Source organism: Papaver somniferum, unplaced genomic scaffold (genome assembly GCF_003573695.1).
Source record: "Papaver somniferum cultivar HN1 unplaced genomic scaffold, ASM357369v1 unplaced-scaffold_132, whole genome shotgun sequence".
Lineage (NCBI taxonomy): Eukaryota > Viridiplantae > Streptophyta > Magnoliopsida > Ranunculales > Papaveraceae > Papaver > Papaver somniferum.
In genome coordinates, this window is record NW_020622381.1 from 10,852,105 (window position 1) to 10,864,417 (window position 12,313).

General features: G+C 40.8%; 1 protein-coding gene across 1 annotated transcript; it reads right to left on the reverse strand.

The window, feature by feature from the left end:
• Window positions 1–6,832: 6,832 nt before the first annotated feature.
• On the reverse strand, window positions 6,833–9,493 carry LOC113332959 (gibberellin 2-beta-dioxygenase 2-like). The gene is made up of 3 exons (XM_026579452.1): window positions 8,996–9,493; window positions 7,745–8,093; window positions 6,833–7,441 (listed from the first exon to the last, which is right to left on the reverse strand). The coding sequence occupies exons 1-3, from the start codon at window positions 9,382–9,384 to the stop codon at window positions 7,184–7,186; spliced, it is 996 nt and encodes a 331-aa protein (XP_026435237.1). The 5' UTR covers window positions 9,385–9,493; the 3' UTR covers window positions 6,833–7,183.
• Between the last annotated feature and the right edge of the window lie 2,820 nt (window positions 9,494–12,313).

Here is a 12,313-nt window from a genome sequence, read left to right on the forward strand (position 1 = left end):
ATTATGGTGATGCAGGGAATCATAGCGGCATGAGATCACTAGCCGACAAAGCAAAAATGCAAGGATATTACTGGCCCACAATGATACAAGATGCTGCAAGAATGTCCCGACGATGTGAAGAATGTCAGCGTTTCGCCAAAAAGATACATGCACCAGCAACAACGTTGAATTCTGTGGATAGTCCGTGGCCATTTGCAAAATGGGGCATATATCGTTGGGCCTTTCATCGAAGGATCAGGGAAAAGACGATTTTTGATAGTAGCCACGGACTACTTCAGTAAATGGGTGGAAGCCAAAGCCTTAGCCAGGATCAGAGACGTGGACGTGTTTACTTTCACATTCCAAAACATTATTTGCAGGTTCGGCATACCAGCGGAAATCGTGTCCGATAATGGTAAACAATTACAGGGGAAAAACATAGACATGCTCTTCGACACTTTCAAAATAAGGAAAAACAAGTCCACCCCCATATACCCTCAAATAAACGGACAAGCGGAAGCTACTAACAAGACCCTCTCCCTTATCCTCAAAAAGCAATTAGACGAACACAAGGGGCGATGGTGTGAACATCTACACAATGTATTATGGGCATACAGGACAACACGAAGATATACCACTGGGGAGTCCCCATTTCTCCTCACTTATGGAGCTGAAGCAGTCATCCCAACAGAGATCCTCATGCCAACCACAAAGACGGAAGCATGGGAGAAAAATCTCACAACAGACATGATGTTAGAGAGACTGGACGACCTGGAAGAAAGGAGGGAAGCAGCATTGCAAAATGTGGAAAATTATCAACGGAGACTAGCGAGAGAGTACAACAAAAAGGTTAAGCTTCGAAATTTTGTAGAAGGGCAGTATGTTCTAAGAACAATCCCGCAGTACCAACGACAGAAGAAATGGGGAAAGTTAGCACCTACATGGGGAGGACCTTTTATAATACACGACATTGCGGGAAACGAATCCTACTATCTTCGCAATCTGAAAGGCGAGGTCCTCTGGAACCCTTGGACTGCTAAATGGATCAAATCGTACTACCCATAGAAACAGCGCAGCTTTGCATCTGCGTGAAGAATACCAGAAGAAGAAGGCAGCGTAACCGCTTTACATGTTTCTATCTCTGGACGAGGAGTAGCAGGCCTCAACCTATCAATCAAACAAACTTTTTGGGAAATCTTCAAGCAAACGAATTGGTCAAAAGGCCCGCTGGGTGAACGCATGTACATTACATAATAAATTAACAATATTGGGGAAAGTAGTTAATCTACAATCTCTCAGGGCTCCCCTATCAGTGTCTATGAGTGTAAGACCAGGGGGAAGGCACCCAACAGAAAGAGATACCCAACCAATTTTAAGGCAGCGGGTCGACGGAATGGGTGCATGTAAATATTTCAAATAAGCATTTCATATCCTAGAACGCTGCCTCGGCCCCCACCGTTTGGGAATCCTCCGTCCCAGGATTCGCCAGCGGGGTGACAGGCCTCAAGACGATCACGAAGGTATTTACCTTCGGTGTCGCACCCAAACACTCTCAACTTTTTACAAAGCAAGTTATTTCTCGTTTAACACTTCAAAATACTTAAAATAAAAATGAATTGATAACGCAGGTATGCCAAAAGGATGATTCATTTCATAAAGAGTCGATTACAAGTTCACCAAATAAGATAAAGTAGGAAACACATCAAAAAATGATCCGAAATTATATAATCAACAAGGATCAACTTTCTATGACTAATAAAAGAAATCTACTTGGACGATACAGCTCCATCAACAAGGTTGTCTCTGCGAGATGAAGGTACGCTACCACCTGAAGAAGGCCCAGAAGAACCATGCAAGGGCGCGGGAAGGGGACGACGCGGATAATTCTTGACAAGACCATGTTCGACTTTAAGATCAAGTTCAATCTTATCTAGGACTTTGTTGGTCTCTTCAGCCAACTGACATCGAGCTTTATAAGTGATAACAACGGTCCGCTGGTTGGCCTGAGACAACAATGCAGATAGGCGTTCCGCCTCTTTGGAGGCAATCTCCGCTGCTTCCTCACGAGACGCGTCCAACCCTTTGAAATAGTTGGCTTGTCCTTCCTACTGCACTAAGGCAGATTGAGTTTTTTTAAGCTCATCATTTGCTGCGTGAAGCTGTCCCTCGAGTTCTGAAAACAAGAAATACCAAGGGGTTAAAACGAAGAAATAACAGAATCACACTCGATAAAACGAGGTTATACCTTCGACATTAGCCGAAGCCTCTTCATACTCATTAACAACTGCGTCCCGAGCCTCATCAAGAAAGTCATATTCGTCGGATAGTTTCTTATAATCCGTTTGAAGGTTCGTAAGAGCAAATTGACTCGCGTCTAAGTCTACCTGCTTCATTGAATCCAAGTGGCGAAGATGGTTGACTTCGTCATTCATCTCCCCCATCCTTTTATGGAGTCGATACACATTCACTTCAAGATCTCTTTCAGATTCCACTTGGCGAGCAACATCAGCTCGAGACGCTGCTAGGGATTTACTAAGAGCACCAACCTCAGCCCTAGCATTATCTCTTTCCTTGGAAGGATGCAGCATACTATCCCTAACCCCGGGGCCTAAGAAAGAACGAGCCTGTTGTAACTCTCCTTCCAAAAAGCACACTCTAGCCTCTAAGTCCGAAGCATGTCCTCGAGCATCACGCAGATTGTCACGCGTCCATAGCAGCGTACCATTAAACAGACAACGGTCATGATTGTACTTATTTTGCATATCAACCATCAGTGTTCGCTTTTCACGCCACTCAGCTGCTAAGGCATTGTGCTCATCAGCACAAGCATTCCACTTTACGGCTTCGCTTTTCAACTTACCCACCAACTCTGCAATGCGGGATTTCTGTCGTTCCCTTTCTTTCTGAAGCCATATGAGATCGGGGACTCCACCCACTGAAGATAGGGTGGGGAGACTGAGACTGAACACCAGAGTACAAATAGGGAATCACGAGGAGTAAAAGACCAATAAAAAATACGAACCTGTGAGGGACGATACATTTCTGCGAGCTTGCTCCAATTCGTTGCGGACTATAGCAAGTTCCGAACGGAGACTCTCCTCGGCATTACCCAACCGCTCCTTTTCCTTCAGGCGACCCTTCAGTTCATTTATTTCCATCTCGGCCGCAGATAGTTCTTCTTCTCTATGACGAAGCTTAGCCTCCAACTTTAAAGACTTTGCTTTAAAGAATTGGTATATAACATGGTTACAATTGTTCTGTCCTCATCATCTATGTCACAAACGACAAACATTATTATACCCAAGGGATCGGATATCGCGAAGAATACAATGTTCGTATATCATGAGGGAATCAGTACAAGGATTTACCTCTAAGACACGTTGCTGGGGAAAACCGTATTGATACCCATCAGCTATGGCCACCATATCAGCAACAGAGGAGGGAGGGTCAACCACTAGGTTAGCGTCTGAAGCTCTCAGATTCTTCTCCCACATCTCGCCAACGCGGACTTCAGAAGACACTTGCATCATCTGACGAGTATATCCTCACCGGGGACCGCTGGGGCAGGGTTGGGGACGAACATCAGACTTTTCTTCTTAAGCCAAGCCAAAGTGGCATCTTTGCCTTCAGGGATTAGAGAGTAAGGGAAATCCTCTGAAGGAGATTCAACCGCAGACTTCCCTTTGGCTGTTCTCCCCTCACTCGTGCAGGTCTCGACATCACCGACCTCAGTATGACCACCGACGTTTTCAGCCTGCTGACCGGTGGCATCTTCTTTACCAATATCCCCAAGCACATCACAATCATCATTTGGGGAAAGCAATGAGAAGTCTTCGGAAAGACCCATGGCAGCATTCACATCAAAGGATTCCCCCGCGGAATATATCCTACCAAAATAAAATTCAGGGGAAATAACGGGCAGAGTACCCACACCAACAATATTATCGCCAACAGGGGCAGATCCACCCCCGCCAGTACCACCAACGGTAATATTGCCCTCAGACTCACCATCACCACCAGCGGCAATCCCTTCTTCACCATCACCACCAGCGACAACTTCTTCTTCACCATTACCACCTTCGTCATCAGGGTGAGAAGTGTCGGTACGCTCTTCTCCATCGGACATTTCTTCATCCTCAGCATATCCTTCGTTTACAGGACTCGTAACCTCCTCATAAACCTCAGCCTCACCGGTAACCACAGTAGAAGATTGTTTGGGTCCAAGTTTCTTCTTCTTCGACACCTACAAACCAGTACACATCCCCACAAAGGCTCATTTTTTCCCTCACTTCAAAAATGAAAATTATTTCAAGCAAGGAAAAAGGGGCAAATAAAATAGAGAATATACCTTGGCAGCAACAGCACTCTTCGGTGGATGGGTAGCACCAGAACCCTCCTCCTCATCTCCATCAACGACATCAAGAGCGTAAGGAAAATTCATGCCCGCGAAATTCGGACGCCAAGGAAAGAAATCTCCATAACGAGCAGGAGGAGTTTCACGAGGCTTGCTGTTTTCAGAAGGACGCCAGCCGCGCGGACCAGGAATCCAATCATAAGCCCAAGGACCTACTACTTCAATAACAGTAGCATGCCATTCATAATCATGGTCACGTTTAATCCTTTCACGAGCAGGAAAGAGTTTCCGTTTAGCAGATCCCTCAGTACCAGGAACATACTTCAGCTTGGCATCACTCACCTCACTCAAAAGATGAATTTCACCACGGGGAGCAGCAATATTACGAATACTAACACTCCACGGCTTACGGTTTCTACTGTTGACATAATCCCCAAAGGAACTGTGAGGAGTGTACCACTCTCTCTCAGCAGGATTTGGAAGATTTTTAGACGGATCAGCTCTTGACATAGTACCCTTGGAGTACTTCCCTTTGAAAGAAACCGTGGGAGGAGGCGGCAAAGATTTCTGCGGAGGCACTGAAGGAGGAACCATAGAACGAAGGGGATGAACATCCAAGGCTTCATTACGAGGAGGAGGATCCCGCGTACTCCTAGAGTCATCACGAGGGGGATCCTGCGCACTCCTAGAATCTTCACGAGGACGAGAAGGGGCACGGTTAACAGCATACCTAGACCCAGAAGGACCCTTCGGCATATCCCCTTTCTTAGTAGGCGCAACCTTCGCACCAGAGGAAGATGAAACTCTATGACCCCGAGGATCCGATTGCGAAGACTTGTAAGGACCTTCCCCAAGTGGAGATCTGTCAGAATCTCGACGCGGAGGGGATCTTGGCGGACTAGACGGCGGGGTTTGGTAAGGAGCCGCGGACGATCATACATATCTACAAAGAAACACAAAAACAGTTTAGAGAAGAATACGAGGAGATCACTAAAGATCAAAAAACCCAAAATTGATGGTTCATCCGGATAAACATTAAAAACCCTAAGAACTAAAAATAACCAGAAATACTCCATCCAACTCCAGGGATAATACTTAGATACAGATTCACAGACTTTGCAACAAAGAACAGGGGCAAGCATATATGCTTCAACATGTGTTTCTTCATCACAAAGCCAAGAATACAGCAGCAGGAAACAAACGGGTAGATACATAGATAAATCAATGATGAGCAGCTAATGAAGAACCCCATACATGTATAAGAAGAGGACGACAAGCACCAACCACAGTCGAAGAAAGGAGGATCGAAGATATCAAAAAATTGAATTCTAGTTGTCTGTGATACAGGGGCAATAACAATCGAGAGCGAAAGAGACAAAAAATTGAATGTTGTTATCTTCCTCACAAGAATGACGATAATAAATGACTAAAGAACAAGAATAGAAAACAAGAAGAGGACGAACACTGACAAGAAGAGGATAAAAGTTTTTTTTTCACATTCTCTTTCCTATTTATGAAGCTAGAGAAGACAATAACTGTCCCTCGTACCAAGGAACAGTTATGGGGAAAGTTAATGCAAGGTGGGAAACGTGTAGGACGACCTTTCTTCTTCTAAATTACAAAATGCGCCCAAGTCAGAAGAAGAGGGGCAAATTGTATGTACACCTTTCATCATCCACCACGTGTACAGAAAGAGACACGTGGAAGGCATGCAAAACATGATAACAAGCATCTCATCAGAAGAGGCCACCGGTCAGCAGATCTGACGGTCAGGGACAGAGGATCACAGAGGTATGATGGCTTAGAGGAGCACCAGATAATACCCCTTGGGTGTTAATACACCCAATCCCGAGGAAGATCCCAGATCAACGGCTGAGAGGAAGTTTGACTGACACAGATGTGACCAGACAAAGAGACACTTGTCTGACACGAGCAGACATCCATCTACCCGCATTAAATACCAAAGAGATAAACACGTGTCAATCAGCTCGTGGAAGAGGCGAGGATAACCCCTCGTATTCAAGCTCAGACCGCAACATATGCCGAAGACCTCTGCGTAATGGGCACAAAGCACAAGAAGATAAGATTACAACGACACCTCAGAAGTAGGACCCACGTTCCAACCCTATAAATACCCTCTCCACTAAGAGAGAAGGGATCGACCAATCCGGAGCAATTATAGGAGAATATATGAGAGAGAAATAGGAAGAGTAAGTAGTCCCCCTATTTCCGCAGATCTATGTATACTCTAAAGTCATTCGACTATCTTTGTAATCATTCAATACATAGTGAAACACCAGCCCCGTGGATGTAGGCTTTAGTGCCGAACCACGTAAATCTTTGTCTTATTTACATTTCAGCACCTTACATTCAGCGTTGAACTTCATGTGCTTTACATTTATACTTGATTCTCTGTTTATTTCTTTATACGAACATTATATATGATAATATTCGACTAGACAATGACAAGCTCGAAGGTTTCGAGTCGATGAATCGATATAATCATCCCCTTTACACATGCGGCGTACAATTCTAGAATTAGAATGTATGCGAATATTGTTTGTGAACACGTGGATGGCTTCGTGATTTATGTGTTCACAATGCTAAATATCACATTAAATGTTCGAACATCTTTAGAAGAAAAAATTGGGGAGTGTACTAATGAAATTACCAAATGGTGAATCCTACCCCATCCGACTAAGGATCTCTTGCTAGTTACCAACCTAACAAATACCTAATCATATAGTAAACATCTTCTTCTTCTTTTGGTACTTATTTACAGCATTTCAATACCTAGCTAGTTGTTGTTTTGGGTCCATTGATTAAGATACTTGCCTTCTCTATCGCGCATTATTGGCTCTGTTGTTGCACGCTGAAAATATTAAGCCGCTGATCACTTAGACGGAGAGCGTAAGTAGCCTTCTTGTATTCAGCCCAAGTGAAAGGTCTATATTGAGATGGTTTTTGGGGTGTAACTAGCTCTGGTATAGGAGATATACATGCATGCAACGGTGGTGTACCAAAATATATCATTGACATTCTAGTACTCTTGTTTGAATTTGTTAGTACCCTGTGTTTCACACTTGAAAACCTTCCATTCGTTAAGGCCTGCAAACCACAAACAACATTTGCAATCTTAATAATGCTGATTAAGATGTGGATCAAGAAAGTAGACTGAAGTGTGTACAAAATTCTTAAAGCTCAAAAAGATCACTTTCACCATGGAATCTCAGATGAGTTGCCTATTCTGGATCCAATTTTACCAAGAGTCGGGCCCACAAAATTTGTGTCAGTTTCATGACCAAATCAGGACCCACAAAACGTCCACAACATCTAATGTGGGTCCAAGTACGAAAGTAACATCAATGGGACCCAAATAATATCGGAGGAGCAGAGAGTAAAAATGTTAACCTGTAAAGCATCCCCTACGTTAACGTAGAAAGCGGCCGGATCAGAAGGGACTGGGACCCATACACCATCTTCAACAGAGATTTGAAAACCATCTACATCGTTAGATCTTAACAAGTTCAAAATCTGAGGGTCAGTATGTGCACCAAAACCAATCCGGTTGTTGTTGGTGTTGCTCATGTGTTGTAGTGATGATGGATAGTGATTGATCCTGATGATTGAATCACTATCGACGTCTCTGATTAACCTACTGAATATTGATTTATCTGGGACCCACAATCCTTCAGCTATTAATTCCAGTATCTCACATGTTAAATCTCTAACTGCTTCTATGTAATCATTTACCACATTACTGTATTGACACATTATCAGAGAAGTTAGAAAATAATGGTTTACCAAACAAGACCTTAACTCATTATCAGAGAATTTACTTAAATTAGAAATAAGGACTCTTACAAATGTTTATTTATATTTTGCCTTATTTAGTAATAAAAAAATCCATCATCATTTTTACTTAGATTTTGTTTACTTTTTATAATTAATTTTTATTTTTTTTTGATTGGATTGATGTCTCTGATCTAATTCTTCTCATTTGTCATTCTTAAATCCGTACCTTATTATGGTTTTATTATTATTATTCTTAAAACAGCTACCTTTCAAAAAAAGGAAAAAACAATTATGATTATTAAGCTAGTTTACCCAATAAATAAACGGATGCAATGAGTAAAAAATATGATTGGCTAGCTTATGCTAAAAGAAAAATATTTTAGTCGACCTTTGTAATCAAAAGATGACTGCAATGAAGATAGCTTCTCAGACAAAGGTAAATCGATAAATAATATTCGAAGTGGGTATTTGGTTTTAAGATTTAGGTTAGCTAGAATTCTAACTAAAAAATCAAGCTCTCCTTTAGCCAAGTAGTGGTTGATTAGAAATTCATTAATTTAAGGATGACTTTAAGAATCATGACCAATTCATTAATAAATGTCATCTACAAACCATATGTTTTGTAGTTAAGGTCATAAAAAATATAATACTACCATTAATTAATGATGTGATATGCTTCAAAAATAAAAATATAATGATGTGACTCGGATACATAGCATAATGTTATGCACTCCGGTGATCTTAATTTTACTACACAATGCACAACACTGTTTTTCTAACATTATTCTGAAAATGAAAGAATTATGCAAAACTGTAAAACAAAAACCATTGGAGGAAGAAGAGGAAATGAAGGAGTATGAGGTTTACCTGAATTTGATTGGATCGTTGGAAATAGATTTAGATCTTTGAGCAATAGAAAGAGGATTTGTATGGAGGAGTAAATATTCAACTTCACCAAAATCACCATTAAAACCAATGTTTTTAATACCATAACCAAGTGGAGTAGCAGGACCAGCCTTTAGTTTTTCCAGAGATGGTTTAGCAAAGAAATCATGACCTTCATTTTCCATGTTTGAGATTATATCTTTTGATACACCATGGTTTATAACTTTGAAAAAGCCATATTCTTCACAGGCTTTTACTATTGAATCAGACACAATTGATCTTTTGTTTGATAAATCAATGACAGGTACACCAATACTTTTGATCCTCTCCTTTTGGTTGTGAATTGAATGATTTGGTGATGGCACTACCATTGTTCTTGTAGTTGTAGTAGAACACAAGACAGGTTTTTGGAGAAGAGTTCGAGAGAAAGGTGGTTTTGAGAGGGAGAGGGTTGTGATTTGTGATGGAGGGAGAGGGAGTGGTGGGGTGGATATTTAAAGAACAAGGAAAGGAAGAGAGAGAGGGGGGAGGAGAAATTATAAAAACTATGAAAGGATTTGAGGAATATTAGACTTTGTGTTGATCATCCAAAGTACAACTAAGCCAAAGTTTTATGTTTGGAGAGATAATGTATATGGTTGACTTCGCCTTTCTTTTTCTTTTTTGACTATTTTTCTACTCTTGCTTCTTCTTTTAGGGATCCCTTCTTTTCTTCCTTTTACCGATGGTTTTCAATCTTTCTGTTGCACGCATGCGCCGAAAGAGGCGTCGTAACTGTGTCTGAGACGGACACCGCTCTAACACGTACCCGACACGTCGTGGATTTTGTTTCGAAAGTTTTAGACATTTCACGGATACTATGGGTATTTAAACTTTAAATATGTATTAACTAACCGTGTTGTATGTTCCATGCTCATATGGATGCAACATTACTTCCATCGCTTCCCTCGGGGCCGTCTTATGGACAAGGATGTCCATGCAGTCGTCTAGAGCCTAAAATAATTGAGGGTTTAATTTTATTTTCTAATATTAGTTGGTCTATGACCTTTTGTATGTGTTAGTAAAGTATTTATTGTTAAACGTATTTTTGTTATGACGATTATGACAGTTGGTTTGTTTCTGAAGCAGCAAAACACCACTAATTTTGGGCGGAATTAGTGGCGATTGGGGTGATAAGAAGCTTAACCATATACGGAACAATCTTCTGGCTGTAATATGGTGGTGCATTAGAAAAGATTTTTCAAAAGAGAGGAGAGAGCGTGTCCGGATTTTTCGCGGCAACAATGGAGATCGTATCATCTTCGAATCAGATCAAAAAAGGGGCTATGGGGTCAGATCAGATTTTAGGGAAGAGCTATCAAGGTATGAAGACTGCAGATGGAAAGGGTAAGAAATGGATCGAGGTGGTTCGTGGTGATAACTTAATGAATGAAACTGGTAATGTAGTGCAAAATAAGGATGATGGTTGGCAAATGGTCGCAAGCAAAAAATCAAAATCTAAAACTATGCATACTCATCAAGTTTCCATTGACTGCAAATACAAGTCCTTCACTGTAACAAGAAAGGTTAATGGCTTCTTGATTGATGAATATACCAGGAATACAAAAGATATTATTCAAGTGATGATGAGTAGAGAAGCTATTGTATGGATGAAGAACATTTTGAGGAAAGAATCAAAAAAAAGTTTTTATGGACAATGGTGTTGGACTTTTCATAGGAACGATGAGCATATTTTATTCTATAGGAATGAGAACAAATTTGGTGAATTTTTTAGAGCTTCTTTCTCGTGCAACAAGAAGAGGCAATCCATGTGTTTTCCAGCAGAGTCTGGTGATCCAAGATGGTTGAATTTCATCTCAGCGTTCTCTGATATTGTTGTATCCAAAACACAGGCTGTTCAAGGGGATCCACAAGTCATTCAGCCTGCGATTCCAACACTTACTGTGGAATTAACTTCTGGTAACTGGGATAAGGCTTTGATCGTGGAGATTTCTGATACGTCTACATCTTGGAATCAAATTGGTCGAGATATTTCTCATAAATTTAATTTCAAGAACAATTTTGATCTATTTCCTTTTGAAGAGAATAAAGCTTTCTTCTTTGTTACTGCTGATATCAAAGATCATCAAGTGAGATGGGGTTTTTGGATCTACAATTGTACTTCAATTAGAATTTTGCCATGGTGGGATACAGTTAATTCAGTTTATCAGTCAGAATTCTCACAGGATAATTCATAAATTGAAGTCAGAGGGGTTCCTTTTAATCTTTGGGGGGACAAGGTGTACAATTCTCTTAGGAACAAAATTGGTGGCTTAGTGGGGGTTCACTCTTCCACTCTATGCTGGGAGGATGTTCATGCAATTCGCATTAAGGTTCAAGATTCTATTCAGTCATCATCAAGTTGTTTATTTCATTTTTATGAAAAGTCCTTTACTATCGCTATCAAATCATTGAAGCTCAACAATGGCGAGCCAAAATTGTTTTTTAGGAAAGTTAGTATTCCAAAACTCAATTTTGATTCTGCATTAATTCCGGTTCAACAGACACCAGTTAAGCCTGTGAATATTGCTGTCAATATTGACTGGCCAAAAATACCGTAGCCAATATTACGATCGATTGATACTCGGAGGAGGGAGTTATTTAAAAGATTTTCTCAAACGGTAACAAATAAGGCGGAAAATTTGGAATCCAAAAATTCAAATTCAAATTCAAAATCTTCCGCCTCTTCAGAAGTTGCGGGTTCAGGCGGGTCAGATTATAATCCAAATTCAGATTCCAATTCGGATATGGCAGCATCAAGTATGGGTCCACCAAGTTACTCGGCTAATAATTCAGATTCAATCTCTTCAACAGTCATGTCTCTTACTTTTCACAATGAAGAGGAGGTAAATGATTATTTGGAAAATGCTGTCTCAATACCTTATCTTTAAATGCTAGATCCGGAATTTTCAGAAGAAGCAATTCCAATTTCAGTTGTGGATCCGGTTAAAAATGTGGAGAGGTTTCTTTTGCTGCACCAAACTACTGAAAAATGGAGCACTTTGAGACATAAGGTATGTCTGGATCCGAGAACCCAATTTGAGAATATTTTAGCTCAAATGGTTAATTTAGGGCCAAGATTAGGGCTTAATTATGAAGGTTCTCAAGATGATATCAATGATGCCATGATGTAATCGATTAGAGTTCATCTCAGAAATTATGATAAAAATTGTGTCAATTTGGCTTCCTCTTAATTGTCTTGGTGATTTTTGATAATTCTGGTTTTACGATTATTATGTATATGAAGATTGTTTGTTGCAA